Source organism: Hylobates moloch, unplaced genomic scaffold (genome assembly GCF_009828535.3).
Source record: "Hylobates moloch isolate HMO894 unplaced genomic scaffold, HMol_V3 SCAFFOLD_13, whole genome shotgun sequence".
NCBI lineage: Eukaryota > Metazoa > Chordata > Mammalia > Primates > Hylobatidae > Hylobates > Hylobates moloch.
This window is the reverse complement of record NW_026652288.1, coordinates 94,457,627-94,471,435: the sequence shown is the minus strand read 5'-3', so window position 1 is coordinate 94,471,435 and position 13,809 is coordinate 94,457,627. Positions and strand designations below refer to the sequence as shown.

General features: G+C 37.0%; 1 protein-coding gene across 6 annotated transcripts in view; it reads right to left on the bottom strand.

Moving 5' to 3' along the window:
- The window catches only part of VPS8 (VPS8 subunit of CORVET complex), a 234,631-nt gene that overhangs the window by 51,903 nt on the left and 168,919 nt on the right, over positions 1-13,809 (bottom strand). For all 6 annotated transcript variants that reach the window (XM_032171818.2, XM_058426256.1, XM_058426252.1 and 3 more), the window contains 2 exons: positions 13,427-13,509; positions 2,142-2,222 (listed from right to left, as the gene is read on the bottom strand). In XM_032171818.2, the coding sequence (XP_032027709.1) occupies positions 2,142-2,222; positions 13,427-13,509 (164 nt within the window). The remainder of the gene's footprint in view (positions 1-2,141; positions 2,223-13,426; positions 13,510-13,809) is intronic.

The window sequence follows — 13,809 nt, the reverse complement described above, 5'->3', positions numbered from 1 at the left end:
GAAACACACTATAAAGGGATAAAATTGTTGAAACAAAAAAACATCAAAACCTCCCAAATTCAAGCAGTTAACCTCAATGTGCAGAGTAATGGTGAGTGTATACATTACAAAGATTCTCAAATCTGTCATTAGTTTCTACTGAGAAATGTGAGCTCTGCCATTCTGCAGCTTAATTCAGTATTGATGGCTTTCAAATGACTAGATAAGCCCAAATCTATTTATTACATTTATATAATAACTGCTCTCTGAATGGCTCAGAGTGTTGTAATAAAGAATACAGCTAAGTCTGAATCCCAGATTCTTTATTGAAACTGCATTCATGGTAATGTTTCAAATATCTTTTCACTAGTAAAGCTAATGGCCATTACTCTATTTTCATCTTCCTTGGGCAGAGAGATCACATTTTCCTGATCAGCACTTAGAAGTCATTTGCATCTACTCAAGACCATGACATCTATCATTAAGTCACATAAAGACATTTTAACAGCTATCACATTAAGTCATTTTAAGGCTGTATGTATTTATACAGTATTGTTTTTGTACTGTATCTCATTCTTAACATTCATATATATCATCTGGCTATGTATTTGGGTTCTTTATTCTCAGTCTTTAAGGGGAAGATAGAGGTAGGTACTGCCTGCCCTCCTTGCTATACAGCTTAACTCTTTAACTTTACCTGTAATTCAAAACTTCTGGTTCTAATGGTCTATTCTAATTCTTTCCAGTCAGTATTATCTGTTTCTCCTCTTCCATAGTTCCAAAATTGGCAAACATTTTCTGCTTTGCACAAACTATACTTCTGCTAACCTGGAATCTGTGACTGCAGGGGTATCAAGCTTCACTGGATTACACTTAACCAAACTGCAATTCTTACAACATTCTAAGAAAAGCTGTCACCCAGATTTTCCTTTTCTTCTCTTGGATTCTTAAAAAAAAGCAGACATTGTCTCCAACAGACCTAAATGGTACTTTTCCTAGGTGGCTTCATGAGTCACTTTGCAGTACACTAAGAAAAAAGCCTGTACACCAAGCTGGCTCTTACTGAGACTTAAAGCTAAAGACAATTTCGAGTTAAGGGAAGACTAATGACCATTTATGGTGATATGGTTTGGCTGTGTCCCCACCCAAATCTTATCTTGAATTACCACGTGTGGTGGGAGGGACCCAGTGGGAGGTAACTGAATCATGAGGGCAGGTCTTTCCTGTGTTGTTCTCGTGACAGTGAATAAGTTTCACAAGAGCGGACGGTATTATAAGGGGGAGTTTCCCTGCACAAGCTCTCTTCTCTTATCTGCTGCCATGTGAGACATGCCTTTCACCTTCCACCATGATAGTGAGGCCTCCCCAGCCACATGGAACTGTAAGTCCAATAAACCTCTTTCTTTTGTAAACTGCCCTGTCTTGGGTATGTCTTTATCAGCAGCATAAAAACAGACTAATACAATGGTTAGTGACAACCATCTGTTTCAGAATGTTTAAAATAATACTCATTTAATTTTATTTTACAATTTTCTATATTCATGTTGACCCTTTTCATGTGGTATAGTTTTGTATTAAATTATTTTTCCAGAAAGTTTCTCACACTTTCATTTTGAAAAAAGATATTTGTTTCATTGCCAATGAATTAAAATAAACTAAATTTGAATTAGATGCATTTCTACATTCTGAAATGTGTGTGTGTGTACACAAATTAAGGTCAAGAGAATTTTTTTTTTTTAGAGACAAGGTCTTGCTCTGTCACCTGGAGAGTGCAGTGGCACAATCATAGCTCACTGCAGCCTCCAACTCCTGGGCTCAATTGATCATCCTGAGTAGTTACAATTATAGGCACATGCCACCATGCCCAGCTAATTTTTTTTATTTTTTGTAGAGACAGAGTCTTGCTATGTTGCCTGGGCTGGTCTCGAACTCCTGGCCTCTGGCAATCCTCCTGTCTCAGTCTTCCAAAGTGCTGGCATTACAGGTATGAGCTATCATGCCTGGCGAGAGAAAAACTAAAAGAAATACACACATATACACCTCAGTGTACCTAACTGCCAGTAAATAGATGGTAATTTTTTTTTAAGTATAGGTACAAAAGAAAAATAATTAGCATTTTTCTATCTTAGGACAGACTTAGATGCAACAAGTAGCTTACTTACTTGTTCATAGTTAAAGGTATCTAACATTCCCAAGATAAGTCCCTGGATTTCTCCAAGTTTTCCTTTTCCATAAACTGGATCCTAATCGGAAAAAATTATAATTCTGTTACAATTCTGTATTTTAAAATTACTTCAAAATGTAAGTCATCTGAAAAAGCTAAATGCTTTTAAGTATTTTTCTACAGTCACAAAATATTTATTCTTCCATGAACTTTCCACTGGAAATGTACCATAGTCTTCCTCTGACCATCTCAAATATTTTTGAAAAACAAAATTTAAATTATCCAAGCCCCTTGCTTAACAATCCTTACAAGTCTAATTAAACTTTACTTCTATTTTGTTTCTGCAAGAAGCTTCCTCTCCTTCAGAGAACACAGCAACTCTCCCTCTTTGAGCTCATATATATGTTACATTAAAACCAGTGTACTCATGAATACCCAGAATCTGTCCAACAACTCCTCCTGTGATCCCATTTAGCCACCTCCTGCCCCTAACCAACTCAATTGCATCAGTTTTGGAGACAGACAGGTTCTGAGAAAACAGCTCTCAGTTTTTTGAAGTTTTTTTCAATAAGGTCACTACTGATAAACAAAAGATACCTAGACACCCAATGTTCTCTCCACTGCATTTCATATGAGGTATGCCAAGTAACTTGTTTATTACGTACATTTTGGAAACACTGAAGTGTACCAAAACAAAAAACAAAAAACCACACCAAAACTGAAATCCAACCAGAGATAAACACTGTTGATATTTTGATGTATATTTCTCTAGTCTTATTTCTGGGAGAGGTGAGAAGAGGGAGGGAAAGAGGGATATATTTTTTAGTGTATAAAATTTGAGTATTTTACAAAATATTTTTATATCTTTTTTTAATTTAATGGTATATTGTGAGCACTTTTCCATACCAGCAAATATTTCTTTTTTTTTTCTCTACTCTTATGACACATTACAAGTATTTCTTAATAGGTACAGAATATAAATCATGTGAAAATATCATGTTTTATTCATTTTCTGCTTTGAACACTTCACTTTTCCCCTTTCCCAAACTCCAGCCACTATTATCAAATGCTAGTGGCTACAAATCTCAATTGGAATCTCTGATTCTTTCTTTAGAGATTTCTAGACAGAAAACTATAGACTCAAAGGGCATTTTCATGGCTATCAATATATATTGCCAAATTGCTCTACCTACTTTAGGATTTTTATCTCCATCAGCATATGTATGTGCTCACTTCACTGACCTTTGGCTAGACTAATAATTAAAATTTTAAAACTGCGAATAAATGAGTCAAGTCTATTACTTTTCTCTAATATCAAGTTATATATGACATAAATGACTCTTTTCCATGCCAAATAGGAGACTCCAACTACACAGTTATGATACAAGTAGCTGCTACTTTAAGTGAGTAGCATATGCCAAGTACAGTACTAAGCACTTTATGTTTAACATATTACTAAATTCCTTTAACAGGTTTTATGAGTAAAGAAACTGAGGCTTAGAGAGGTTACAAAAACTTCTCTAAGTCACAAAACTATCAAGCAGATAAGATAGGATTTGAATCTATGTACTTCAGAAATCATGCTCTTAATAAACACACTATACTGGTCTCCCAAGTATGGATACAAAAACTAATAAATTAAGTAATAAATTACTTTTTGCGTGAAAATATGGGTTTCTAACACAGGTAACTAAATGATAAACTAATGATTGCTGGAAAACACGAGAAACATGTCTGGCTATTTCTTAGGGAGTAAGGGTTATTAAACTCTTGGTACTGTTAAGAGTTACTGTGAGTTCAGAAGGAAAAAAGGCTATGGAAGCAGGAAAAACCTGTATAAGAATTGTCGCTGGGCGCAGTGGCTCACGCTTGTAATCCCAGCACTTTGGGAGGCCGAGGCGGGCAGATCACGAGGTCAGGAGATCGAGACCACGGTGAAACCCCGTCCCTACTAAAAATACAAAAAATTAGCCGGGCGTGGTGGCGGGCGCCTGTAGTCCCAGCTACTCGGAGAGGCTGAGGCAGGAGAATGGTGTGAACCCGGGAGGCGGAGCTTGCAGTGAGCCAAGATTGCGCCACTGCACTCCAGCCTGGGCGACAGAGCGAGACTCCGTCTCAAAAAAAAAAAAAAAAAAGAAAAGAAAAAAGAATTGTCTCAGGATTTGCTTATTTTTCTCTTCTGGGTTCTAGTGATGGCTCTTGCAGAATAGGTTGTGCAGTTTCTAACTAAGATTGGTTTTCAGTGCTTTGAGTCTGTCTAGAGCAGCATGAGATTGTCTGCCAGAGGTTTCTCTGGCCTCTTCAACTGCTAGGGTTATGCTAAAGAAATCCAAGGCACAAAATAACTATGTATTTGTGTAGTAATTATCAAATTAACAAGTTTGGGCTTGAACACATCACTTAAGCTTAACAGAAAAAATTTCTATTTCACAGCTAGAGATCGTATCACTAAGCTAAAGATATCTGTCAGATATGTGGAAATCATTTACAAAAGGCAAGATACAGATATTTCAGACTAGTCCTTCAGAGAAAAACAACTCAAAGCCATATACCCACTGGACATTTTTTTCTTTTTATTTTCTTTGCATAAAAATAGACCCTTGTTAAATGCTTAATTATACTTTTGGTCAAGTTCTTAATAAGTACACATTTGTCAAATATCAACAGATAGTACAATATCTTATTAGAAAAATCTATTATAATATTTACTATAATATGTGGATCCAATAAGACAACAGAGCTCTGGCATGTGTTTTCGACAAGGGTTGTTTGGAGAACAAAGAGGTCTTAAAAGGTTAAATTCTGGGAAAAGGAAATCTTTATAGGTCATTTCTATATTTATATCAGTACATCTCACTGTAATATACATAATTTAAAAGCAAAATCAAGAAAACGACCTCATGCTGGGACAACATATAAATTATGGAATGCAAAAGGGAGCTCAAAGCTTCTAGCACAGCATGCTCCAACCCACTAGCTCTTCAAATTATTTTCCAAAGATGTCAGCTAGATTCTTCAGCAATGAATAAATGCTGAGGTTTCTCTTAGGTTGTTTGTTTGAAAACTATGAAGGAAGAGCATACTTGGGTACCCAGGTAAATTTGTTTTTCAAGACACACACTAGAAAAGATGTGATGACCACTTTTTTTTCCTATTGCTTTCTGGTACCTATTGTATCATGTATGTGGGTGTTTAAAATAAAAATCTTTATTAATTGAGCACTGCTTTAAAATATGAATGATGCCCTGAACAGGAGAGTCTATAAATAATTTGTTTGCCTTCCCTCAGTAAGAAAGTAATAAACAGCTTCTCAGAAGCTAAAAGTTACTTCAGCCATAGAACGAAGATAGAATGTATATAACGAAAACATGGTCCTTTAAAATGTTCTTTTATTACCTAATATTCATGGAAAAAAAAAAAAAAAGCAAAAACGGTGTAATTTGGGTCCCAGACATCAGTCTGAATAAACACGTGAAGATCAAGAAGATCTGTGAGAACCTCTTATCATGTGACCACTTCTTTTGGAAAAACTAATTTTTTCAGTTGTATCTGAGCAACTGTGCATCTAAGCAACTGTGCATCTAAGTAACTGTTGCTCCCTACTTTTTTCAGTGGGGATCTGATAAAGTGAGGTGGGTAAGAGAAACACCTTGATTAGTGTTAGATACAGAAAAAAAGCCCTAAAACTTGAAGTTAGTAGACCTGGATTAATTCTAGTGGTTCCCATGTCAAAACTGAATAAACTAAGACAAATTATTTGATCTTTCTGAGTGGCACTTTTCTCATGAGATATATGAGGTATTGCTACATCCCCAGCTTAATCTGCACAGTTAGAGATCAGAAAAGATAATGAACACTAAAGTGATTTGTAAACTGGTGAGAACTAGAGAAGGACATTAGGTGAGGGAGTCAACAAATATTTAATGGGCATATACTATGTTTTAGGCACTGCACTGGGTGTCGTAGATAACATAGTGAACAAGGGAGACATGATCTCTGCTTTTATAAAACTCACAGCCTAGGGGGTAAGCTAATATGAAGGTAGCGCTCAAAAAGAGTTTATATTTACAGGTGTGATTGGGCCTGCAGTGAGGGTGGAAAGGCAAGGGAGAAAAAACTTAACTCCTAAAATATTCTAGGAGATAGAGTAGAGAGGATTTAACATGGATTAAATACTGGGACTGCTGAGGAAAATAATGAGGAATTCTACCACACAGTTAAGGAAGAAATTATACAAACTGTCTACAATCTATTCCAGAAAACAGAAGCAGAGGGAACACTTTTTTTTTTTTCTTTTTTTTGTAGACAGTCTCGCTCTGTCGCCCAGGCTGGAGTGCAGTGGCGCGATCTCGGCTCACTGCAAGCTCCGCCTCCTAGGTTCACACCATTCTCCTGCCTCAGCCTCCTGAGTAGCTGGGACTACAGGTGCCTGGCACCATGCCTGGCTATTTTTTTTTTGTATTTTTAGTAGAGACAGGTTTTCACCATGTTAGCCAGGATGGTCTTGATCTCCTGACCTTGTGATCCGCCCGCCTCGGCCTCTCAAAGTGCTGGGATTATAGGAGTAAGCCACCACGCCCTGGCCGAGGGAACACTTCTTAACTCATTCTTTGAGGCCAGCATCACCCTAATACCAAAACCAGACACAGATATTACAAGAAAGGAAACTACATGAACAGGGATGCAAAAATCCTCAACAAAATATTAGCAAATTGAATCCAGTAATGTATAAAAAGAATTATACATAACAACGAAGTGGGATTTATCCCAGGTATGCAAGGCTGGTACAACATTTAAAAATCAATTAATGGGCTGGGTGTGATGGTTCATGCCTGTAATCCCAGCACTTAGGGAGGCAGAGGTGGGAGGATGGCTTGAGCCCAGGGTGAGACCTGCTTGGGCAACACAGCAAGACCCCATTCTCCACAAAAAAGGAAACAAAAAAAAGGCAAGAAAAATCAATTACTGTAATCTATCACATCAACAGGCTAAATAAGAAAAATCATACGATCATATTAGTAGATGCAGAAAATGCACTTGATAAAATCCAACGCCCACTCATGATAGACAAACTATGAGCAAACAAGGAAGGGAGGGACACTTCCTAAACTTCATAAACAGTATCTATAAGAACCTTGCAGCTAACATCATACTTAATGGTGAGAAACTAGATGCCTTTCTTCTAAGACAGAAAATAAGGCAGATATCCCCTCTTGCCACTCCTATTCAACGTTGTACTGGAAGTTCTAGCTACAGCAGTAAGACAAGAAAAGGAAATAAAAGATATACAGATTGAGAAGGAAGAAATAAAACTGTCTTTGTCTGCAGATGACATGATTGTCTAAAAAACCCTGAAACAATTAAGTGATTATAGCAAAGTTACAGGATAAAAGGTTATTATACAAAGTCAATTGGTTTCCAATATGCCAACAACCAACAGTTAGAATTTAAAATTAAAAAGATACTATTCACATTAGTACCTAAGAGAAATACTTAGATATGTCTAATAAAATATATACAGTTTGTATGAAGAAAACTATAACTAATGAGGGAAAGCAAAGAAGATCTAAATACATGGAGAAATATTTCTGTTCATGAACAGAAACATTTGATATTGTTATAATGTTAGTTCTTCATATGATCTACAAGTTCAATGTATTCCTAATCAAAATTCCAGCAAGTTACTTTGTAGATATCAACAAACTGTTTCTGAAGTTTAAAGCAGAGAGGCAAAAGACAAGGAACGGCCAACACAATAATGAAGAAGAGCAAAGTTGGATGATTGTCACTCCCTGACTTTAAGACCTATTATAAAACTAATCAAGACAGTGTTGGTATTGATGAAGGAAGAGAAAATAGATCAATGTAAAAGAACAGAAAACCCAGAAATAGACCCATATGAATATGGTCAAATAAGCAAAGGCAATTCAATGGAGAAAGGGACAGTCCTTTCAACAAGTAGTGTTGGAACTAGTTCCAACGGTGTATATTCACATGCAGAAAAATGAATCAACACCGACCATATATTTTCCCCTAAAATTAACACAAAATGGATCATAGCTCTAAATGTAAAATGCAAAAATACAAAACCTTTAGGAAAAAACAAAGGAGAAAAATCTGGGTAACCTCGAGTTTGGTGATGAGTTTTTATATACAACATCAAAAGCATATTCCATGGAAGAAAAAGTCAATAAACTGGACTTCATTAAAAGCAAACACTTCTGCTGTGTGAAAGACACTGTTAAGAGAATGAAAAGACCAGCCACAGAGTGGGAGAAAATATTTGCAAAAACACACATGTGATAAAGAACCTTATCCAAAATATACAAAGAATCCTTAAAACCCGACAACAAGAAAACAAACACTTCAAAAAGCACATAAAAGCTCAATATCACATGTTGTAAGAGACCTACAAATTAAAACAATGATGAGACTACTACATGTCTACTACGTCTACTAGAATGTCTAAAATCCAAAACACTGACAATACCACATGCTGCTAAGATATGGAGCAATAGGAACTTTCATTCAGTGCTGGCAGAAATGTAAAATGGTATAGACATTTTGGAGGAGAGTTGGCAGTTTCTTACAAAAGTAAGCATAGTCTTATATAATCCAGCAATCACATTCCTAGGTATTTACCCAAATGAGTAAAACTTAAGTCTGCACAAAAAGCCTGCATATGAATGTTCATAGCTGTTTTACTGAAAATTTTCAGAACTGGAAGGCAACCAAGATCTTCTTTGATAGGTATATGGATAGACAAAACTGTGGAACATCCATACAATGGAATATACAGAGATAAAAAGAAATGAACTATCAAGCCCCCAAAAGAAATGGAAGAACTTTAAGTGCATATTGCTAAGTGAAAAAAGCCAATATGAAAAGACTATGCACTCTATGATTCCAACTATATGACATTCTGGAAGAGGTAAAACTATAGGGACAGTTAAAAAAAAAAAATCAGTGCAGGCATGGTGACTCGCACCTGTAATCCCAGCAGTTTGGGAGGCAGAGGTGGGCAGATCACTTGAGGCCAGGAGTTCAAGACCAGCCTGGTCAACATGGCAAGACCCCATCTCTACTAAAAATACAAAAATTGGCCGGGCACGGTGGTGTATGCCTGTAATCCCAGCCATTTGGGAGGCTGAGGCATGAGAATCTCTTGAACCTGGGAGGTGGAGGTTGCAGTAAGCAGAGATCATGCCAACGTACTCCAGCCTGGGTGACAGAGTGAGACTCTGTCTCAAATAAAAGAAAAAAAATTAGTGGCTACCAGGGGATTAGCATAGTCGGAGGAGGATGAATAGGTGGAGCACAGGGGCCTTTTAGAGCAGTGTATGATATGGTAATGGTGGATATAGGACATTATGCATTTGTCAAAACCCATACAACTGTACAACACAAAGGGTGATTCCTAATGTAAACTATGGACTTTAGTTAATAATTATAATGTATCCATATTAATTCACCAATTGTAACAAATATACCACACTAATACAAAAACGTTAACAGTAGGCAAAACTGAGTGTGGGAGGGAGAAGGGGTAAAAGGGAATTCTCTGTATTTTCTGTTTAATTTCTCTGTAAATCTAATACTGCTCTAGTAATTAATATAAATACTAAACCTCAGTGAAAGGCCTGGTTGTGTAACTGAGGCTTGCTGACTGATGCAGCTCCATGGAGAGTGACAGGACAGCTAGCCAGCCTTTTTCTTGAGGAAAACCTAAAGCATCAAATCTGTTTAGGGTTTATTCCTCTGAGATCATTCAGTGTCTCAAGAAAATGAACCTCTGTCTCCTTCGTGAGACGTGAGTGCGTCTGATGGCTGCTGGAAGGGGGAAGAGGAGCACGGGGAATCCTATCAGCAGACTTTCCCCAAATCCTCATTTTCAGCCCTGTGTTTTACTCTCCTCCCCTGGTGTCTGTCATTCCTCTGCTAAAAATCTTGATGACAACTGATTTTAGAATAAAATCCAAACTCCTTATCATGAATTACAAAGCAATTAAAGACACAGTCCCTGCCTATCTCTCAAATTTCAGCTCTGTAATTTTTCTTTATTCTTATCCTATGTTCTGAGCACACTTAAAAAACTTGTAACTTTCCAAATGTACCATGCTTTCACCTCAAAGTCTTTGTGTATATGGAATAATCCTACCTCCTTTCTTTCCTTGATTTCCTTAGACTCTTTTAAGAATCAGCTCAGACATCTCCTCTTCCAGGAAATCTTTCCAAATTTCCTAGTTAGTTTCAGGTATACACTTTAATTGGTACTCCTTTGGTCATATATAGTCATAAATACAACTCAATCTAACTTACTCAAAAAAGTTAATTATTGTAAAGATACTAGGGTATTTCACAGATCCAAGAAGAGGAATGCTGCTAAGTCTTAAGAGTCACAGTGAGAGACTCATGCGCATCAGCTTTTTCTCCCCACATCATCTCCTCTCCTGGTCTCTATGTCTTGAATCCTCTTCATGCATTGTATCCATTTGTGTGTCTCTTCTTAGTGTCTACTACATTCGTCTCCTTCTCTCTACAGATTACGCTTTTTCACTCTTCCAGTCCATATAATGGAAAAACAGGAACTGTCCGCTCCTGAAATTTGTACCTGATGTAATCCAGAGACCTAACGAGAGACTTATAGGTCTTTTCCAAGTTCAGTTCCAAAATGTCCTGGAAAGCACATTGATTGGCCCTGTTTAGGCCATTTGCTCACCCTGAGTCAATCAGCTGGACCCAGGAGGCAGGGTCACACTTTCCCACAGCTCCTCCTGCTCTCATGCAGATTAAGTATAGAAATGTAGGCATGGAAATTATCCTATATGGATTCAGAGCAGATAACCCTAAAGGTGGCCACTATTACTTGAATGGAGCCCTATGAATAGTTGTACCAGAACATTTTTTGTCTCTTAAATAAGAGCTTTTATGGGTTCAGAACTATGCCTTTCATCTAAACAACATAACATACAATTAATATATTTAATTAATAATGAACTCAAAAGACCAGGGACATAAACAAATAAAAAAAAGCTCACATGACATAATAAAAAGGAACATGAATTAGGAAGTGAGAGACTTAGGGGGTGGTCCAGGTTCTGCTGCTAATGATAGGCTAAGAAGTCAACTTCTCTATCCTTCAGGTTCTTCTTTTTTCAGCAGAAATGTTTATAGTAGCCCTGCCTACCTCAAGAGATTGTTGTGGGCTTCAAATGAAATCTGTGAAAGCACCTTGAAAAATAAAAATCTCTGTACAAATATAAGGTAGCATAATTACAGTAATCACAAACATGCAAATGAGGAATTTAAGAAATAGCATACCTTCCTGATTAGTGGGAGTTAACAACCATTGAAAATAGAAAATGATAAGAAAAAATTATAATGAATGCCAGTATAACTCAAAATAAAGTGAAGATTTTCAAATATCAAGAGACTTCTAGATTCCAAAGTCTTGAAATATAAAAAATTTTAAAAATCATGTTTTTGCCAAGAGAAAAACATGTTTTTGTTATAATTTACATATCATAATGTGTGGTTAAAGCTCAACATAAAGCAAAATGTATAACACAGAGAGAACCCATTTGACTTTACGATTTCATTTCTTCTAACTTACTTGGAAAAGTATTCCTGCCCTTATGGAGATATTACTTTATATATGATTAGAAACCTCATAAGTAATGTGCTTTAAAATGGATATGTGAAGCAGTCTATATCAAAGAATTATTCAATACATGATAATTGCTAAGATCAAATGAAATAATACATGTAAAAATGTGTTCTGGCCGGGCGCCGTGGCTCATGCCTGTAATCCGAGCACTTTGGGAGGCTGAGGCGGGCGGATCACCTGAGGTCAGGAGTTTGAGACTAGCCAGACCAACATGGAGAAACTCGGTCTCTACTAAAAATAAAAAATTAGCCAGGCGTGGTGGCACATGCCTCTAAACCCAGCTACTCGGGAGGCTGAGGCAAGGGAATCGCTTGAAACCGGGAGGCGGAGGTTGTGATGAGCCAAGATCACACCATTGCACTCCAGCCTGGGCAACAAGAGTGAAACTGTCTCAAGAAAAAAAAAAAAGTATTCTAAATGATAGTATACCATGTAATGACAAAGACTACAGGATGTAGTCATCTTTATCAGAAAAGCCCCAGAAGCTTAATATTAGATGGGAAGTAGAGCTTGGTGCGTCTTTTTTTTTTTTTTTTTTTTTCTGAGACGGAGTCTTGCTCTGTCGCACAGGCTGGAGTGCAGTGGCTCGATCTTGGCTCACTGCAAACTCCGCCTACCGGGTTCACACCATTCTCCTGCCTCAGCCTCCCAAGTAGCTGGGATTACAGGCGCCTGCCACCATGCCTGGCTATTTTTTTGTATTTTTAGTAGAGATGGGGTTTCATCATGTTATCCAGGATGGTCTCAATCTCCTGACCTTGTGAAGCGCCTGCCTCGGCTTCCCAAAGTGCTGGGATTACAGGCGTGAGCCACCGTGCCCGGCCAAGCTTGGTGAGTCTTAAAAGAGCTGATAGGAACATTCTTCACTGAATAAAAATCATTTGAAAATTATAAGGACTAATGGCATCATATTACGGTTTGCTTTGTATGTGTGTGTGTGGGGGGCGGGGTGCATGCACATGTGTGCCTATACTGAATAAAGTGAGGACAGACAAAATGGATTCTAAGTATAATTCCTGTTGTTTCCCCAAGAATGCTCACAGGTTTTTTTCTAAAAATATATCTTGGAGTATTTTGAGTGTTCTCTTTTGATGAAGCCGAGAAGGTTCAGGCTTTTTTGTTGAAAGAAACAAACCAAAATGATGCTTCCTATAAAAGCTTTGGACACAAAGCCAGCTAGACTTTACAGTCAAGGATGAGTATTCAAGACAAAAATAATTTTAGGATGAGTTAGAAGCCTAAATAACAACCAATGCTTAGGAAATTCCTGTATTAATTTTTAGATTATCTTTTTGGTCTAAAAATTATAATCAGCTGATAACTCCCTCCCAGTTAGCAAACCAATAGCAAACTTGTATATCTGAATCCCAAGGCAACATGGAGTATCTGAAGGCTGCATGCCCTAACTGAAGGTCACGCAAAGTCACACCAATAAACTGACAGAAAAGATTCAAGAATGAGGGTCGGAAGTTAGATATTTAGATATTTAGCTATTGCCAAAAATGAGCTGCATTATGCTTGAGATCCATTTAAATATTAGCCCAATTCACTGTTATTTATATATAACTAAAATGTTAGTTGAAATCAATATTTAATATTCACCCCTTTTAACTCACCTGTAAGATTCTTTGCAAGATTGATGGAAGGGCAATAAAAGCTGCCATGCTATTTAAAACTTGCATGGTCAAAGATTTCAGAGCTGTTATAACAAAATATTAATATTCAGGTTAGTTTAAAATAAGAGTTTTCAGTTTTTCCCGTAAGTCTATGGAAAACAGTGGATTTATATAGCTTCTTAGAAACTTAGCTAACCAAGGCCTATTTGATATTTTAAAATTAACTGTTGACAAGTTATAAAGACTACAATTATTTAAGATAAATTATATGAGTGGAACAACAGAAAGAAACATGAAAGATGAGATCAACCATACTATATGGTTTCATTAAGGAAAATCATAAGAATATGCTATTGGAAAAAGATATTATACTGATAGTTTCT